The 14,835-nt window shown below is 45.5% G+C and overlaps 1 protein-coding gene across 8 annotated transcripts in view; it reads left to right on the forward strand.

Annotated features, from left to right (window-relative positions):
- The window catches only part of FRYL (FRY like transcription coactivator), a 409,884-nt gene that overhangs the window by 308,646 nt on the left and 86,403 nt on the right, over window positions 1-14,835 (forward strand). For all 8 annotated transcript variants that reach the window (XM_069744494.1, XM_069744495.1, XM_069744489.1 and 5 more), the window contains 6 exons: window positions 6,753-6,863; window positions 8,201-8,355; window positions 9,425-9,524; window positions 10,468-10,636; window positions 11,392-11,648; window positions 12,890-13,030. In XM_069744494.1, coding sequence (XP_069600595.1) covers window positions 6,753-6,863; window positions 8,201-8,355; window positions 9,425-9,524; window positions 10,468-10,636; window positions 11,392-11,648; window positions 12,890-13,030 — 933 coding nt within the window. The remainder of the gene's footprint in view (window positions 1-6,752; window positions 6,864-8,200; window positions 8,356-9,424; window positions 9,525-10,467; window positions 10,637-11,391; window positions 11,649-12,889; window positions 13,031-14,835) is intronic.

The raw sequence follows: 14,835 nt of genomic DNA on the forward strand, positions 1-14,835 counted from the left end.
CAGCTCCATCATGTTATATACCGCCATCAGTACTGTGCTCTGAAGGTAATCGGCTCCATCATGTTATATACCGCCATCAGTACTGTGCTCTGAAGGTAATCGGCTCCATCATATTATATACCACCATCAGTACTGTGCTCTGAATGTAATCAGCTCCATCATATTATATACCGCCATCAGTACTGTGCTCTGAATGTAATCAGCTCCATCATATTATATACCACCATCAGTACTGTGCTCTGAAGGTAATCAGCTCCATTATATTATATACCGCCATCAGTACTGTGCTCTGAATGTAATCAGCTCCATCATATTATATACCACCATCAGTACTGTGCTCTGAAGGTAATCAGCTCCATTATATTATATACCGCCATCAGTACTGTGCTCTGAAGGTAATCAGCTCCATTATATTATATACCGCCATCAGTACTGTGCTCTGAATGTAATCAGCTCCATCATATTATATACCGCCATCAGTACTGTGCTCTGAATGTAATCAGCTCCATCATATTATATACCGCCATCAGTACTGTGCTCTGAAGGTAATCGGCTCCATCATATTATATACCGCCATCAGTACTGTGCTCTGAATGTAATCAGCTCCATCATATTATATACCGCCATCAGTACTGTGCTCTGAATGTAATCGGCTCCATTATATTATATACCGCCATCATAGCCGTAGAAGAGGATACAATCCGCTACATGTGAATCTGATGTTCTGTATGTTAATGCTGCACGGCAATGACTGGTTTCCATCATGCTTCAGCCCCATGCCCTCCACCATCACGCCCATGTCAGAATGCTCCAATACCCCAGACTGAAGAGTGCGTTATTCCAGGAGCTGGCATCAATGCACTCTTCTTTGGGCATTTTAAATGTAGTATTTTTTACTTTTTGAAGGTCAGAATAATGTAGCATGATGTGGCATTTAAGGTAAAAAAAAAAAGGTAGATCATTGAAACCTGCCAGACTCCTTGTCAGATTAATGGAAATAGAATAAAAGATCGACTGATCACAGCGCAGCCGTCAGACTCATCATGGCAGAGTATAACAGATCCATCATGAGCTCCAGTAATCCTGTAACATCAGAAATCATGCCAGTGTGAACAGAGCCCTTCACCTACTGTGAGCATTAATGAGAATATTGATGTCCTATAGTTTGGGTACACCATCAGCATCCGCGCAGTGTGGTCCCACGATTAGCACGCCGCCTCTTCATCGGTTACATTGCTCTAGTTACTTGGCGAGTAGCTGGATTCCCACCAGTCTGATAGCACAGACTTCCTACTTGTACAAATGGGGTCATGCAAATAGATCTGGTCTGAGTCAGTAGATTTTTTACGAGCTCCAGCTTTCAGTCGTCTTCCCTTTTGCCCTGTTATATATGCTGCTGACCAATGTGAAAAGCTTTTCCACCCGAGAGAGGATTAAGTAGATAAATTGTAGGAGCACATCTGTTTCTAGGTCATTGCTCAGAATAACCATAATAGGTGCCTGGATCACAACCGCACGGATCTTGTTTTCTGCAGAAGATAATCTCTCTGTATTTATAACCCTGAACACATCGACTTCTCTTTAGTTGGACACAACAGATTGCTTCCTTTATTACCCTCTGGGCTTCCGCACAGTCCGCCATTGCAGATGGAGCCAGCGCTAGGCTATTAAGTGTTTATATATACACGATTCATGTGTTTTGTTAAATATTTGAATTATTTTTTCCTATTGGTGTACAACTTAAATACTGGTGGCTAAATGTCAGAAATCCTCTTTAAAGAGAACCGGTCATCACAGTTTTATACCCCAACCTAATGGCATTTATGTGTAGGCGGTTTAATGAGGAGTAATTCCTTACCTTTCTTGTAAAAATCAGTTCTGCTGTTTTATAGAAATCCATAGTTGTTTTATGCTAATGAGTTTCAAGTTCAGTGGGCGGGGCCTGTATTTACAGCTCTCCTGCCTCACTTCCTATTGCCTGTCTCCTTTATGACTGACAGGTCACACTGCACTTACAGCTCTCCTGTCTCCCTACCTATTCCCTGACCACTGCCTGCCTCCTGTCTGACTGACAGCTCACACTACACATACAGCTCTCCTGCCTCTACCTATTCCCTGACCACTGCCTCCTGTCTGACTGACAGCTCACACTGGACTTACAGCTCTCCTGCCTCTCTACATACTCCCGGAATACTGGCTGCCTCCTGTCTGACAACTATCCTGCCTCTCTACATACTTCCTGACTACTGCCTATTTCCTGTCTTACTGACAACTCTCCTGCCTCTCTACCTATTCCCTGACCACTGCCTGTTTCCTGTCTGACTGACAACTATCCTGCCTCTCTACATACTTCCTGACTACTGCCTGTTTCCTGTCTTACTGACAACTCTCCTGCCTCTCTACCTATTCTCTGACTACTGCCTGTTTCCTGTCTTACTGACAACTCTCCTGCCTCTCTTCCTATTCCCTGACTACTGCCTGTTTCCTGTCTGACTGACAACTCTCCTGCCTCTCTACATACTTCCTGACTACTGCCTGTTTCCTGTCTGACTGACAACTCTCCTGCCTCTCTACATACTTCCTGACTACTGCCTGTTTCCTGTCTTACTGACAACTCTCCTGCCTCTCTACTTATTCTCTGACTACTGCCTGTTTCCTGTCTTACTGACAACTCTCCTGCCTCTCTTCCTATTCCCTGACTACTGCCTGTTTCCTGTCTTACTGACAACTCTCCTGCCTCTCTTCCTATTCTCTGACTACTGCCTGTTTCCTGTCTTACTGACAACTCTCCTGCCTCTCTTCCTATTCCCTGACCATTGCCTGTCTCCTGTCTGACTGACAACTATCCTGCCTCTCTACATACTTCCTGACTACTGCCTGTTTCCTGTCTTACTGACAACTCTCCTGCCTCTCTACATACTTCCTGACTACTGCCTGCCTCCTGTCTGACTGACAACTGTCCTGCCTCTCTACATACTTCCTGACTACTGCCTGTTTCCTGTCTTACTGACAACTCTCCTGCCTCTCTACATACTTCCTGACTACTGCCTGCCTCCTGTCTGACTGACAACTGTCCTGCCTCTCTACATACTTCCTGACTACTGCCTGTTTCCTGTCTTACTGACAACTCTCCTGCCTCTCTACCTATTCCCTGACTACTGCCTGTTTCCTGTCTTACTGACAACTCTCCTGCCTCTCTTCCTATTCCCTGACCATTGCCTGCCTCCTGTCTGACTGACAACTGTCCTGCCTCTCTACATACTTCCTGACTACTGCCTGTTTCCTGTCTTACTGACAACTCTCCTGCCTCTCTACCTATTCCCTGACTACTGCCTGTTTCCTGTCTTACTGACAACTCTCCTGCCTCTCTTCCTATTCCCTGACCACTGCCTGTTTCCTGTCGTACTGACAACTGTCCTGCCTCTCTACCTATTCCCTGACTACTGCCTGTTTCCTGTCTGACAACTCTCCTGCCTCTCTACATACTTCCTGACTACTGCCTGTTTCCTGTCTTACTGACAACTCTCCTGCCTCTCTACCTATTCCCTGACTACTGCCTGTTTCCTGTCTGACAACTCTCCTGCCTCTCTACATACTTCCTGACTACTGCCTGTTTCCTGTCTTACTGACAACTCTCCTGCCTCTCTACATACTTCCTGACTACTGCCTGTTTCCTGTCTTACTGACAACTCTCCTGCCTCTCTACCTATTCCCTGACTACTGCCTGTTTCCTGTCTTACTGACAACTCTCCTGCCTCTCTACATACTTCCTGACTACTGCCTGTTTCCTGTCTTACTGACAACTCTCCTGCCTCTCTACCTATTTTCTGCCCTTTTTTCATATGTGCCAATTTGTTTGAGAAGTAGAATCCTGATGACCTGTTCTCTTTAAAGCCTCCCATACACACTATACTAAAGTCGGCCAAACCCGCTAATATCTCCATGATCAGCAGAAAATCCAATGTGTGGCCGTCTCCCGACTGACAGATGATGTTGCAGGAGATGCAAACAGGGCACATTTGCTTTTTAACACCCGACTCTTATGTGCTCCAGGAGATAAGACCATGTTAGTGGTGTCTGGCAGTGGCTTTCTACGTTCTCCCCTTTGAAAACGCATGAATACTTGTCCAAGCCAAATGTTCGTGTGTATGGGGGAGTCAGGAGAGATAGCGGAATGGTCTGTCATCAGCTATAGTATGTCTGCGGCCAGCTTTTACAATTTTAGTGGAGGTAGGCTAATTTATATGGTCACATGAGGCAGTAGTGATATTGGCTCTTTGTAAAGAGCGACCCTTGGGCAGCATGAACAGGACCCCAGCTGCACAATTGCAGCCAGGTATGCTTTATCCTTTATGCTGGGACGTTTCAGAGAAAATCTCATTTGAATACCTGGCCGTCTCATGATGTCCCCGGCCGGCTTCTCCCTGCACCACTCAAGTTGATTGACAGGGCTTTCCCATGTTTGTACGTGGGGAGAGCGGTGCCGATCATCTGCAGTGTTGCTGGGAGAAGCCATTGGACTAGTCTTGTATCTCTCTATGTATTTCCGGCTGGATTCTCTCTTTATTTTCCCTGACACGCTGTGGCAGTCATGCAGCCAGGCTCCGATTCCTGCTGCCTGTGGTCGAGCAGCATGCATATAATGATGGCTTCCATTTATACCTGCTATGACTTTCCCTCAACTCTCAGAAAAATGGCTGAGCTTTGTTGTTACCTGGTTTGCAACTCTGAAGCCCCATGTATTTTAATGTATTGAATAAAAAGTGGAGCAGGATCGTCCTATAACTATGGCTTCCTGGCCGATCAGCGTCTCTTGCAGTGAATGTTAATACATTGTGTAATGTGCCTGCTGCTCCTTCCCTAGAGGTGTAAGTGTCTGACATTATACCATAGATTGGCTGTGCTTGGATGCACTTGATAGGTCATTATTTTAGGTAAATGTAGTGAAAACTGTCCTAAAGTGTCCTCGTGTGTTCCAATCTGTTTATGGCCCATTGACGGGGTGTTTTATAAGCTGGAATATACCTGGCTCTGCTCACTATGCCCATAGCCTACTTTATCAGACAGCGACTGTCTCTTCTGACGTCTCAGCTGCAGTTTGCGCGGAGCCATGCGAATCCATGAATCTTAATGGCAAAGATTTCTTTCTGATTAGACTAAAACTGATTTTATTTTTGGAAGCGCGCAAAAGACGCTCATTCCCCATCGCAAGGCATTGCGGGGGCAGTATCACACTGTGGGGATGTGTCTATGTGATGGCTCTAGGGAAGTAAAAGGAATGTGACAAAATGTACATGCAGTGTCCTAAAATGGGGATAATGACATTATTACTTTTCTTATAATTATCTTATCTTAGCCTGTTTGTGGATTGGGGGGGTCCCTCAGTTCCTTTTTTTTAAGCTGATGTGGCCACATACTGTAGGAAACCAAATAGAGCAGTGACCCTCTATTGAAGTGCATGGGAGTTGTGATAACGGGCGATAATGACATGCCGGTTATAGAAAGCTCAATAAAATGATACAGTACGTTGATATTTGCGATTCATTGTCTTATTCCCAATAAACCCACGTTTTTCTTAATATGTAAATGAGCTGTTAAGATCTATGGGCCGGACATAGATCTCACTGAGAATCTGCCTCCAGAGATTATTATTATTAATGAAAGGAGGCATCACAAGTGTGAGACATGTAATGACTGACAGTCCACTCTGCTGATCTACATGTCTCACACTGGCAACTCACCCTTTCATTTATTTCTCGCCTTCCTCATGATCAAGGATACCTGACAAGGTGAGATTTTGCATGGTGCTTCAGATCGATTGACAGTCGTTTTGTATTTCTTCCATTTTATTCCTATTTCACCAACAGTTGTCTCCTTCTCACCCAGCGTCTTACTTATGGTTTTGTAGCCCATTCCAGCTTTGTGCAGGCCTATTATCTTGTCCCTCACATCCTTATAAAGCTCTTTGGTATTGCCCATGTTGTAGAGGTTAGAGTCTGACTGAGTCTGTGGACAGGAGTCTTTTATAAAGGTGACTATGTAAGACGGCTGTCTTTAATGCAGGTAATGGGTTGATTAGGAGCTCACTGGTCTGTAGGAGCCAGAACTCTTAATGGTTGGTAGGGGATCCAATACTTATTTCTCACTGCAAAATGTAAATAAATTTATATAATTTATACAATGAGATTTTCTGTATTTTATTTTTGCTATTCTATCTCTCAATGTTAAATTAACCTACCCTTACAATTATAGACTGCTTTATGTCTTTGTCAGTGGGCAAACTTACAAAATCAGCAAGGGATCAAATACTTATTTCCTTCACTGTAGAAAATATTTCAAATAGAGACAATCTGTGTGAGAAAAGCAGCGCAATAATATGATCTAAAAATCTATAAGCATAATTGTAAAACACTGACTAGTAGAGATGAGCGGATGGATTTGCAGGACTCCAGTCCAGCGTCCAAGTCAGTGGCATCTAAACGAGAGACTCTCAGATCTCTTTACTGGTCAGAGACCCTGGCGTGGCATTCGATATGTCAGTCTGGCAGAGGGACATTATCGAAAGATGATGTCTGACCAACCTTGGCTGATCGGCAGCCAGTCCAGAAGAGATTTGTGGGCCTCTCGTCTAGCTGCCGCGGACCTTGAGGCTGGCCGGTGATCTGTATATCCATCCGTTCCTCTCCGCTGATTAGCCATGAGGCGGCCTGAAGCGTAGGACGAGCTCTGACTTGTGATTACCTTCTTTGCAGGCAATGTCGGCTGTCCTCTGCTGCGGCCCCGTTGCAGATAATGTGGGGCTTTCATCAGATGGTTATCTGTATAAATGGCTGGATAACATCCTGGATTCTCATGACAAAAAGGTAATGTACATTGCTTGCTTAAAGGCTGTTTGTGCAGCTGCTCTTCTTGCATTTCTTCCACTACTCCCCGTGGTCTACATCTTCAGTAGGTTGTTTCATCCAGACAATGGCTTCACTGCAAACAGCTGCCTCAGCGATAACTGGGGACCCTCGGGGGGCTCCAGAAAGTATTGTCTGGCTACATTTCAAATGTAGTATTAGGTGTCCTGTAATCCATGAATTGCCAAGATGAGAGCGGCTTTTTTTTCACACATGGGGTGCTTTTCTTCATGAGAATTTCTTTAATACACAGCGTAAACTCCACATCCTTCTCACCAGGTGACCCACCATATTAACATTTATGGGGTCACTGGTAGTTTCCCTCCATGAGGTGCACCTTAGGGCATATTTTCCCAGTTCACATACAGAATCTAGTTGCTTAACAAGTTACCCTGTAAACTACACTGCCATTCTTGTTTGTCATCTTCTTTTACTAGAGCCTGAATTGTAGCCCAGAGCTGAACTCTCTGAGCAGCCCTTTCTCCAGTCACTTACGGTGGCTATGTCCATTCCATAGCTGCTGTCTGAATGCTCCGGCACCCGACAGCTATGTCTCCTGACCCTCCGTACACTTGTCTTGGTTGAGTTTACCTGTATTCTCGATGACTAGAGAAGAAGCTGCTACCAGAGACCTTATCCGCACGGAGGACCGGGCATATATAACATCCCTGATCCTTTCTTGCCCCGACAGTATCTGTCAGGGAACAGTGTGCACACTCCCATACACATAAGTTAGTTGGCCAGGTGGCACCTTGAAGGGGTAAATCGTCTGTCTGGTCTGTGAAGGTCTGACACCCTGCACCTCCTCTAGCAGCATACGCATGTAAGCGTGAAAGGAGCTGAACAGCACAACTGTGTTCAGGGTTTATTGGCACAACTGAGGGCACTAGATCAGCTGTGATGTTCAGGTTTGTCCTCCGTGGGATACGTCCTCAATATCAGATTGGTGGACGTCTGACACCCAGCACCGATTCTCAGCCTCTAAATGTTGTATGGAGCAGTGCTGTTCAGCTGTGTGCAGTGTTATACGCCCGACAATCCCGCTGTGTTATAGGAGTGTCGGTGGGATCTGTCCATGATTACCACCACAATGGAGCTTATCTGTGTTCAGCACTATATGGCTTCTTTTGTGCATGAAGGAAATGAACACTGTTGCTCAATTTTTTTGTAAAAATGAAGTAAGAAAAAAAGCCTAGTGTGCCCCCCTGAGGTCTTGTCTCCGCACATTGTGTCTCTCCGAATGTAGTTCTTAGAGATGCATGAGAAAGGGTAGTATGTTACTGGCTTTGTCTTTTCAGGTCCATCAGTTAGGGTGTGAAGCTGTCATGCTTTTACTAGAACTGAATCCAGACCAGAGCAACCTCATGTACTGGGCGGTGGACCGCTGCTATACTGGCTCCAAGAGAGTGGCTTCCGGCTGCTTCAAAGCCATAGCCAGTGTTTTCCAGAACAGGTATCCCCGATGTTCTGTGTGCATGGCTGTGTGCACCCGTAGTACAGAGCGGGCATGTCACACTGTGTGCTGTGATCATCTATGTGCGTAGCTGTGTGTACCCGTAGTACAGAGCGGGCATGTCACACTGTGTGCTGTGATCATCTATGTGCGTAGCTGTGTGTACCCGTAATACAGAGCGGGCATGTCACACTGTGTGCTGTGATCATCTGTGTGCGTAGCTGTGTGTACCCGTAATACAGAGCGGGCATGTCACACTGTGTGCTGTGATCATCTGTGTGCGTAGCTGTGTGTACCCGTAATACAGAGCGGGCATGTCACACTGTGTGCTGTGATCATCTGTGTGCGTAGCTGTGTGTACCCATATTACAGAGCGGGCATGTCAGTGTGTGCTGTGGTCATCTGTATGCGTAGCTGTGTGTACCCGTAGTACAGAGCGGGCATGTCAGTGCGTCCAGAGCTCGTACAGCCTCTGCTGTGATCATCTGTGTGCGTAGCTGTGTGTACCCGTAGTACAGAGCGGGCATGTCACACTGTGTGCTGTGATCATCTGTGTGCGTAGCTGTGTGTACCCATATTACAGAGCGGGCATGTCAGTGTGTGCTGTGGTCATCTGTATGCGTAGCTGTGTGTACCCGTAGTACAGAGCGGACATGTCGCACTGTGTGCAGAGTTCGTACGGCCTCTGCTGTGATCATCTGTGTGCGTAGCTGTGTGTACCCGTGGTACAGAGCGGGCATGTCAGTGTGGGCTGTGGTCATCTGTGTGCGTAGCTGTGTGTACCCGTGGTACAGAGCAGGAATGTCAGTGTGTGCTGTGATCATCTGTGTGCGTAGCTGTGTGTACCCGTGGTACAGAGCGGGCATGTCAGTGTGGGCTGTGGTCATCTGTGTGCGTAGCTGTGTGTACCCGTAGTACAGAGCGGACATGTCACACTGTGTGCAGAGTTCGTACGGCCTCTGCTGTGATCATCTGTGTGCGTAGCTGTGTGTACCCGTAGTACAGAGCGGGCACGTCAATGTATGCTGTGATCATGATGATCAGTGCAATCTCTGTCATCTGTCCCCAGGGATTACCAGTGTGACACCGTTACCCTCCTTAATCTCATCCTGTTTAAGGCTGCTGACTCCGCCAGGGATATCTATGAAGTTGCTATGCAGTTATTGCAGGTTTGTGCACTTTGTATGTTTGGATTATATAAGTGTAAAGTCCAATATGAAAGCAATGAGCAGTTTCTAGAATTCCCGAAGGACTGCCTTCCATTCACGGTATTCTCAGGAAAGCGTATCGCTGCGACCTTGCTGTATGGCGTGATCCCGCTCATAAAACGGATAGTGATACAATACCTTACAGTAAGGTTACAGGTTATTTTTCGTTAAGGGAATAAAAAGACTGCTGTATGGGACCTATATTTAGTTGGGCTCTTCTCCATGTCATCTTTTGCTAGCCGTAGCACTGATTCTGCAAGTAATAAAATAACAACCTTACATTGAAATGTAAAGACTTCAGTTCTGATTAATATTCTGCCCCCTGTCGGCACTCCTCCTTTTAAAGTGGATTTTTCAATAAATTTTAACGTAAACTGCTCATATTATAAATGTGTCACTTAAACCCGATGAGTTTGATGTACTCACTATACACATCAGAGTGACTTTACAATCCTGATAATAAAATGAACCTTTATTGAGTTCAGCTGAAGGGTTAGATAGGCAATGAGTGACCGCTGCAGCCTGCACTGAGCATTGTGAGAGTTTAGCTGTAGCAGGGAGGAGGGACACTGAGGAATTATCCATCAGGCTGAGTGGCTGGAGATTTAGTGGGGGGGGGGACACTTATTTTTACATGAATTTTCACAGTAAGTACACCAGCATAACCTGGTTACGTTAGCTGCATTGTTAAGTCTGGAGACAAATACACTTTAACACATTTTTGCTACTTTTTATTAATTAAATAGCCCAATAACCCTTAGGTGTGAAGTGGTGTTTAGTCTTTCTCTTAATATAGGGACGTCACAGAAGCGATTTTTGGCTGGTTTAGTACAGTAGTTACGTGTGTGAATCGGTAATATCTGAGCTTACACTGGATGCTAATAGTTCTCTTCGTTGACTGCAGATTCTGGAACCGAAGATGTTTCGCTATGCTCATAAATTGGAGGTGCACAGAACGGATGGAATATTAGGTCACCCGTCCCCATTACCACATCTGTACTCCGTATCTTACTACCAGCTCTCTGAAGAATTGGCTCGCACCTACCCAGAGCTAACCCTTGCCATTTTCTCAGGTATTTAGTATAGCTGACATGTCTGACTTACCCAGAAGATACAGGACTGTAACTTGCATGGCACCTTGATACAGTGCATCTGATTACAGCTGTCGTTGTCCCTAGACATTGGATATAGCGGCAGGGCGCACGTTACCACTGCTCCTGTGAATCTGCGTGTGCAGTCAGGAGATATGGAGGTCTCTGAACCCCCCATTCTAGTGATCCGCGAGGGTCCAGCTGCGTGTTCCTCAGTGGTCAGACCTTTATCTCCCATCCTCGGGCTGAGTGCTGACATGCATTCTGGGGCAACACCTAAAACCCTCTATGATATGCCCGTCAGTGACTTGATCCCCCTTTCTTGGCCTGTTACCCCTCACCTTTGGATAACAGCTTGAGCTTTTTCTATGCCTTCTGTCTGGTCAAGTGTTTTCAGTGTACTATGCAGTCTGTTAGGTTGGAAGTCTCAATGTGGCAAGGAAATGAATGTGGAGATAATGAATTATAGTCAAGTTCTGTTTTTCTTTTCTTTGCAAGAAAAATCGATTTTTTTATAGAACACGTGACCATGGCGCGGGACCCATGAAACTAAGCATATCAGGAAGATAGTCAAATAAAGAGCTATGGAACCTCTCCATAGTACAAACAGGTTATTTAATCTTAGTTAGAGCCACCAATTGGGGTTATATGAGACATCAATAACCTAGATGTAGGAGTAAGACCCCAATGTGATTGTTGTATTTCTTTGTAAGTTTTTCTACATTCTTTTTTGGCAGAAATCAGTCAGCGAATACAGACGGCGCACCCTGCTGGCCGCCAGGTGATGTTGCACTATTTACTCCCCTGGATGAACAACATTGAGCTGGTAGATATGAAGCCTTTGCCGACAGTCCGCCGACATGAGGACGAAGAGGAGTCGCTGCGAGACCGAGACGTGATGGTGAACAGCAGGCGCTGGCTGAGAGGAGAGGGATGGGGCTCACCGCAAGCTACAGCAATGGTCTTGAATAACTTGCTGTACATGACAGCTAAGGTAACACATTTGCCACCATGGATTAATAATGATGACGTGGTAGCTGTTGAGGCGTGAGAACAGTTTCTCATTTCACCAGTATTTTTTTTTTTTTAGCAGTCTACACAATTAACATCAAGTATTGATGGAACTTTCAGATCACGGTCTACACGGGACACGGCTGTACGTCGCACAGTCCTACACGGGACACGGCTGTACGTCGCACAGTCCTATACGGGACACGGCTGTACGTCGCACAGTCCTACACGGGACACGGCTGTACGTCGCACAGTCCTACACGGGACACGGCTGTACATCGCACAGTCCTACATGGGACACGGCTGTACGTCGCACAGTCCTACACGGGACACGGCTGTACGTCGCACAGTCCTATACAGCAGGGGTCCCCAACTCCAGTCCTCAAGGCCCACCAACATGTCATGTTTTCAGGATTTCCTTAGTCTTGCCCAGGTAATAATTGCATCACCTGTGCAATGCAAAGGAAATCCTGAAAACATGACCTGTTGGTGGGCCTTGAGGACTGGAGTTGGGGACCCCTGCTATACAGGACACGGCTGTACGTCGCACAGTCCTATACAGGACACGGCTGTACGTCGCACAGTCCTATACGGGACACTGCTGTACGTCGCACAGTCCTACACGGGACACAGCTGTACGTCGCACAGTCCTACACGGGACACGGCTGTACGTCGCACAGTCCTACACGGGACACGGCTGTACATCGCACAGTCCTACACGGGACACGGCTATACGTCGCACAGTCCTACGCGGGGACGCTGCTGTACGTCGCACAGTCCTACGCGGGGACACGGCTGTAAGTCGCACATTCCTATGCAGGGACTCGGCTGTACGTCACACAGTCCTACGCGGGGACTCGGCTGTACGTCGCACAGTCATTAGCATCCTACGCGGGGACGCTGCTGTACGTCGCACTGTCCTACGCGGGGACACGGCTGTACGTCGCACAGTCCTACACTGGGACACGGCTGTACGTCGCACAGACGTTGGCACACAATATCACACAAAAAGTTGCGTGAATTAGATCACAAAATTCATTAATATTCATACAATTACCTTTACATTTGCCTTTCAAGCCAGACATGATATAATGTGTAGATAATAATCCTTCAAAAGGTTGGTCTATAAAAAAAAAAAAAAAAAAAATATGGACTGCTTAAATATGCCAAGAATTAATATTTTCCGAGTATGACCTTCACCTGAATGTGTTAACTATTTTCCAGTATGGCGATGAAGTGGCATGGTCAGAAATTGAAAACGTGTGGACCACTCTCGCAGATGGCTGGCCAAAGAATTTAAAAATTATTTTGCACTTCCTAATAAGCATTTGTGGTGTGAACAGTGAGCCCAGCCTCTTACCGTATGTGAGTATCTGCACAGAACCCGGCTCCTTTTTATTCATCAAAATCATTGATTTTATTTTTATTTTTTGCAAAGCTTTAATGACTGCCGATTTACTATTTATGGCAGTCATTAAATTGTAACTCCAGCTTATGCCGTAAAATGATTGTAACGCAGGAGAATTGGTTATCTATCTATACAGTAGAGACCAAAAGTTTCGACACACCTTCTCATTTAAAGATTTTTCTGTATTTTCATGACTATGAAAATTGTAAAATCACACTGAAGGCATCAAAACTATGAATTGACACATGTGGAATTATATACTTAACAAAAAAGTTTGAAACAACTGAAAATATGTCTTATATTCTAGGTTCTTCAAAGTAGCCTCCTTTTGCTTTGATGACTGCTTTGCACACTCTTGGCATTCTCTTGATGAGCTTCAAGAGGTAATCACCAGGAATGGTTTTCACTTCACAGGTGTGCCCTGTCAGGTTTAATAAGTGGGATTTTTTGCCTTATAAATGATGTTGGGACCATCAGTTGTGTTGTGCAGAAGTCTGGTGGATACACAGCTGATAGTCCTACTGAATAGACTGTTAGAATTTGTATTATGGCAAGAAAAAAGCAGCTAAGTAAAGAAAAACGAGTGGCCATCATTACTTTAAGAAATGAAGGTCAGTCATTCCGAAAAATTGGGAAAACTTTGAGAGTGTCCCCAAGTGCAGTTGCAAAAACCATCAAGCGCTACAAAGAAACTGTCTCACATGAGGACCGCCCCAGGAAAGGAAGACCAAGAGTCACCTCTGCTTCTGAGGATAAGTTTATCCCAGTCAGCAGCCTCAGAAATCGCAGGTTAACAGCAGCTCAGATTAGAGACGAGGTCAATGCCACACAGAGTTCTAGCAACAGACACATCTCTACAACAACTGTTAAGAGGAGACTTTGTGCAGCAGGCCTTCATGGTAAAATAGCTGCTAGGAAACCACTGCTAAGGACAGGCAACAAGCAGAAGAGACTTGTTTTGGCTAAAGAACACAAGGAATGGACATTAGACCAGTGGAAATCTGTGCTTTGGTCTGATGAGTCCAAATTTGAGATCTTTGGTTCCAACCACCGTGTCTTTGTGCGACGCAGAAAAGGTGAACGAATGGACTCTACATGCCTGGTTCCCACCGTGAAGCATAGAGGAGGAGGTGTGATGCTTTGGGGGTGCTTTGCTGGTCACACTGTTGGGGATTTTTTCAAGATTGAAGGCATACTGAACCAGCATGGCTACCACAGCATCTTGCAGCGGCATGCTATTCCATCCGGTTTGCGTTTAGTTGGAACATCATTTATTTTCAAAAGGACAATGACCCCAAACACCTCCAGGCTGTGTAAGGGCTATTTGACCAAGAAGGAGAGTGATGGGGTGCTACACCAGATGACCTGGCCTCCACAGTCACCAGACCTGAACCCAATCGAGATGGTTTGGGGTGAGCTGGACCGCAGAGTGAAGGCAAAAGGGCCAACAAGTGCTAAGCAACTCTGGGAACTCCTTCAAGATTGTTGGAAGACCATTTCCGGTGACTACCTCTTGAAGCTCATCAAGAGAATGCCAAGAGTGTGCAAAGCAGTCATCAAAGCAAAAGGTGTCTACTTTGAAGAAACTAGAATATAAGACATAATTTCAGTTGTTTCACACTTTTTTGTTAAGTATATAATTCCACAAGTGTTCATTCATAGTTTTGATGCCTTCAGTGTGAATTTACAATTTTCATAGTCATGAAAATACAGAAAAATCTTTAAATGAGAAGGTGTGTCCAAATTTTGGTCTGTACTGTGT

This window comes from Ranitomeya imitator, chromosome 1 (assembly GCF_032444005.1).
Source record: "Ranitomeya imitator isolate aRanImi1 chromosome 1, aRanImi1.pri, whole genome shotgun sequence".
In the NCBI taxonomy this organism is placed as follows: Eukaryota; Metazoa; Chordata; class Amphibia; order Anura; family Dendrobatidae; genus Ranitomeya; species Ranitomeya imitator.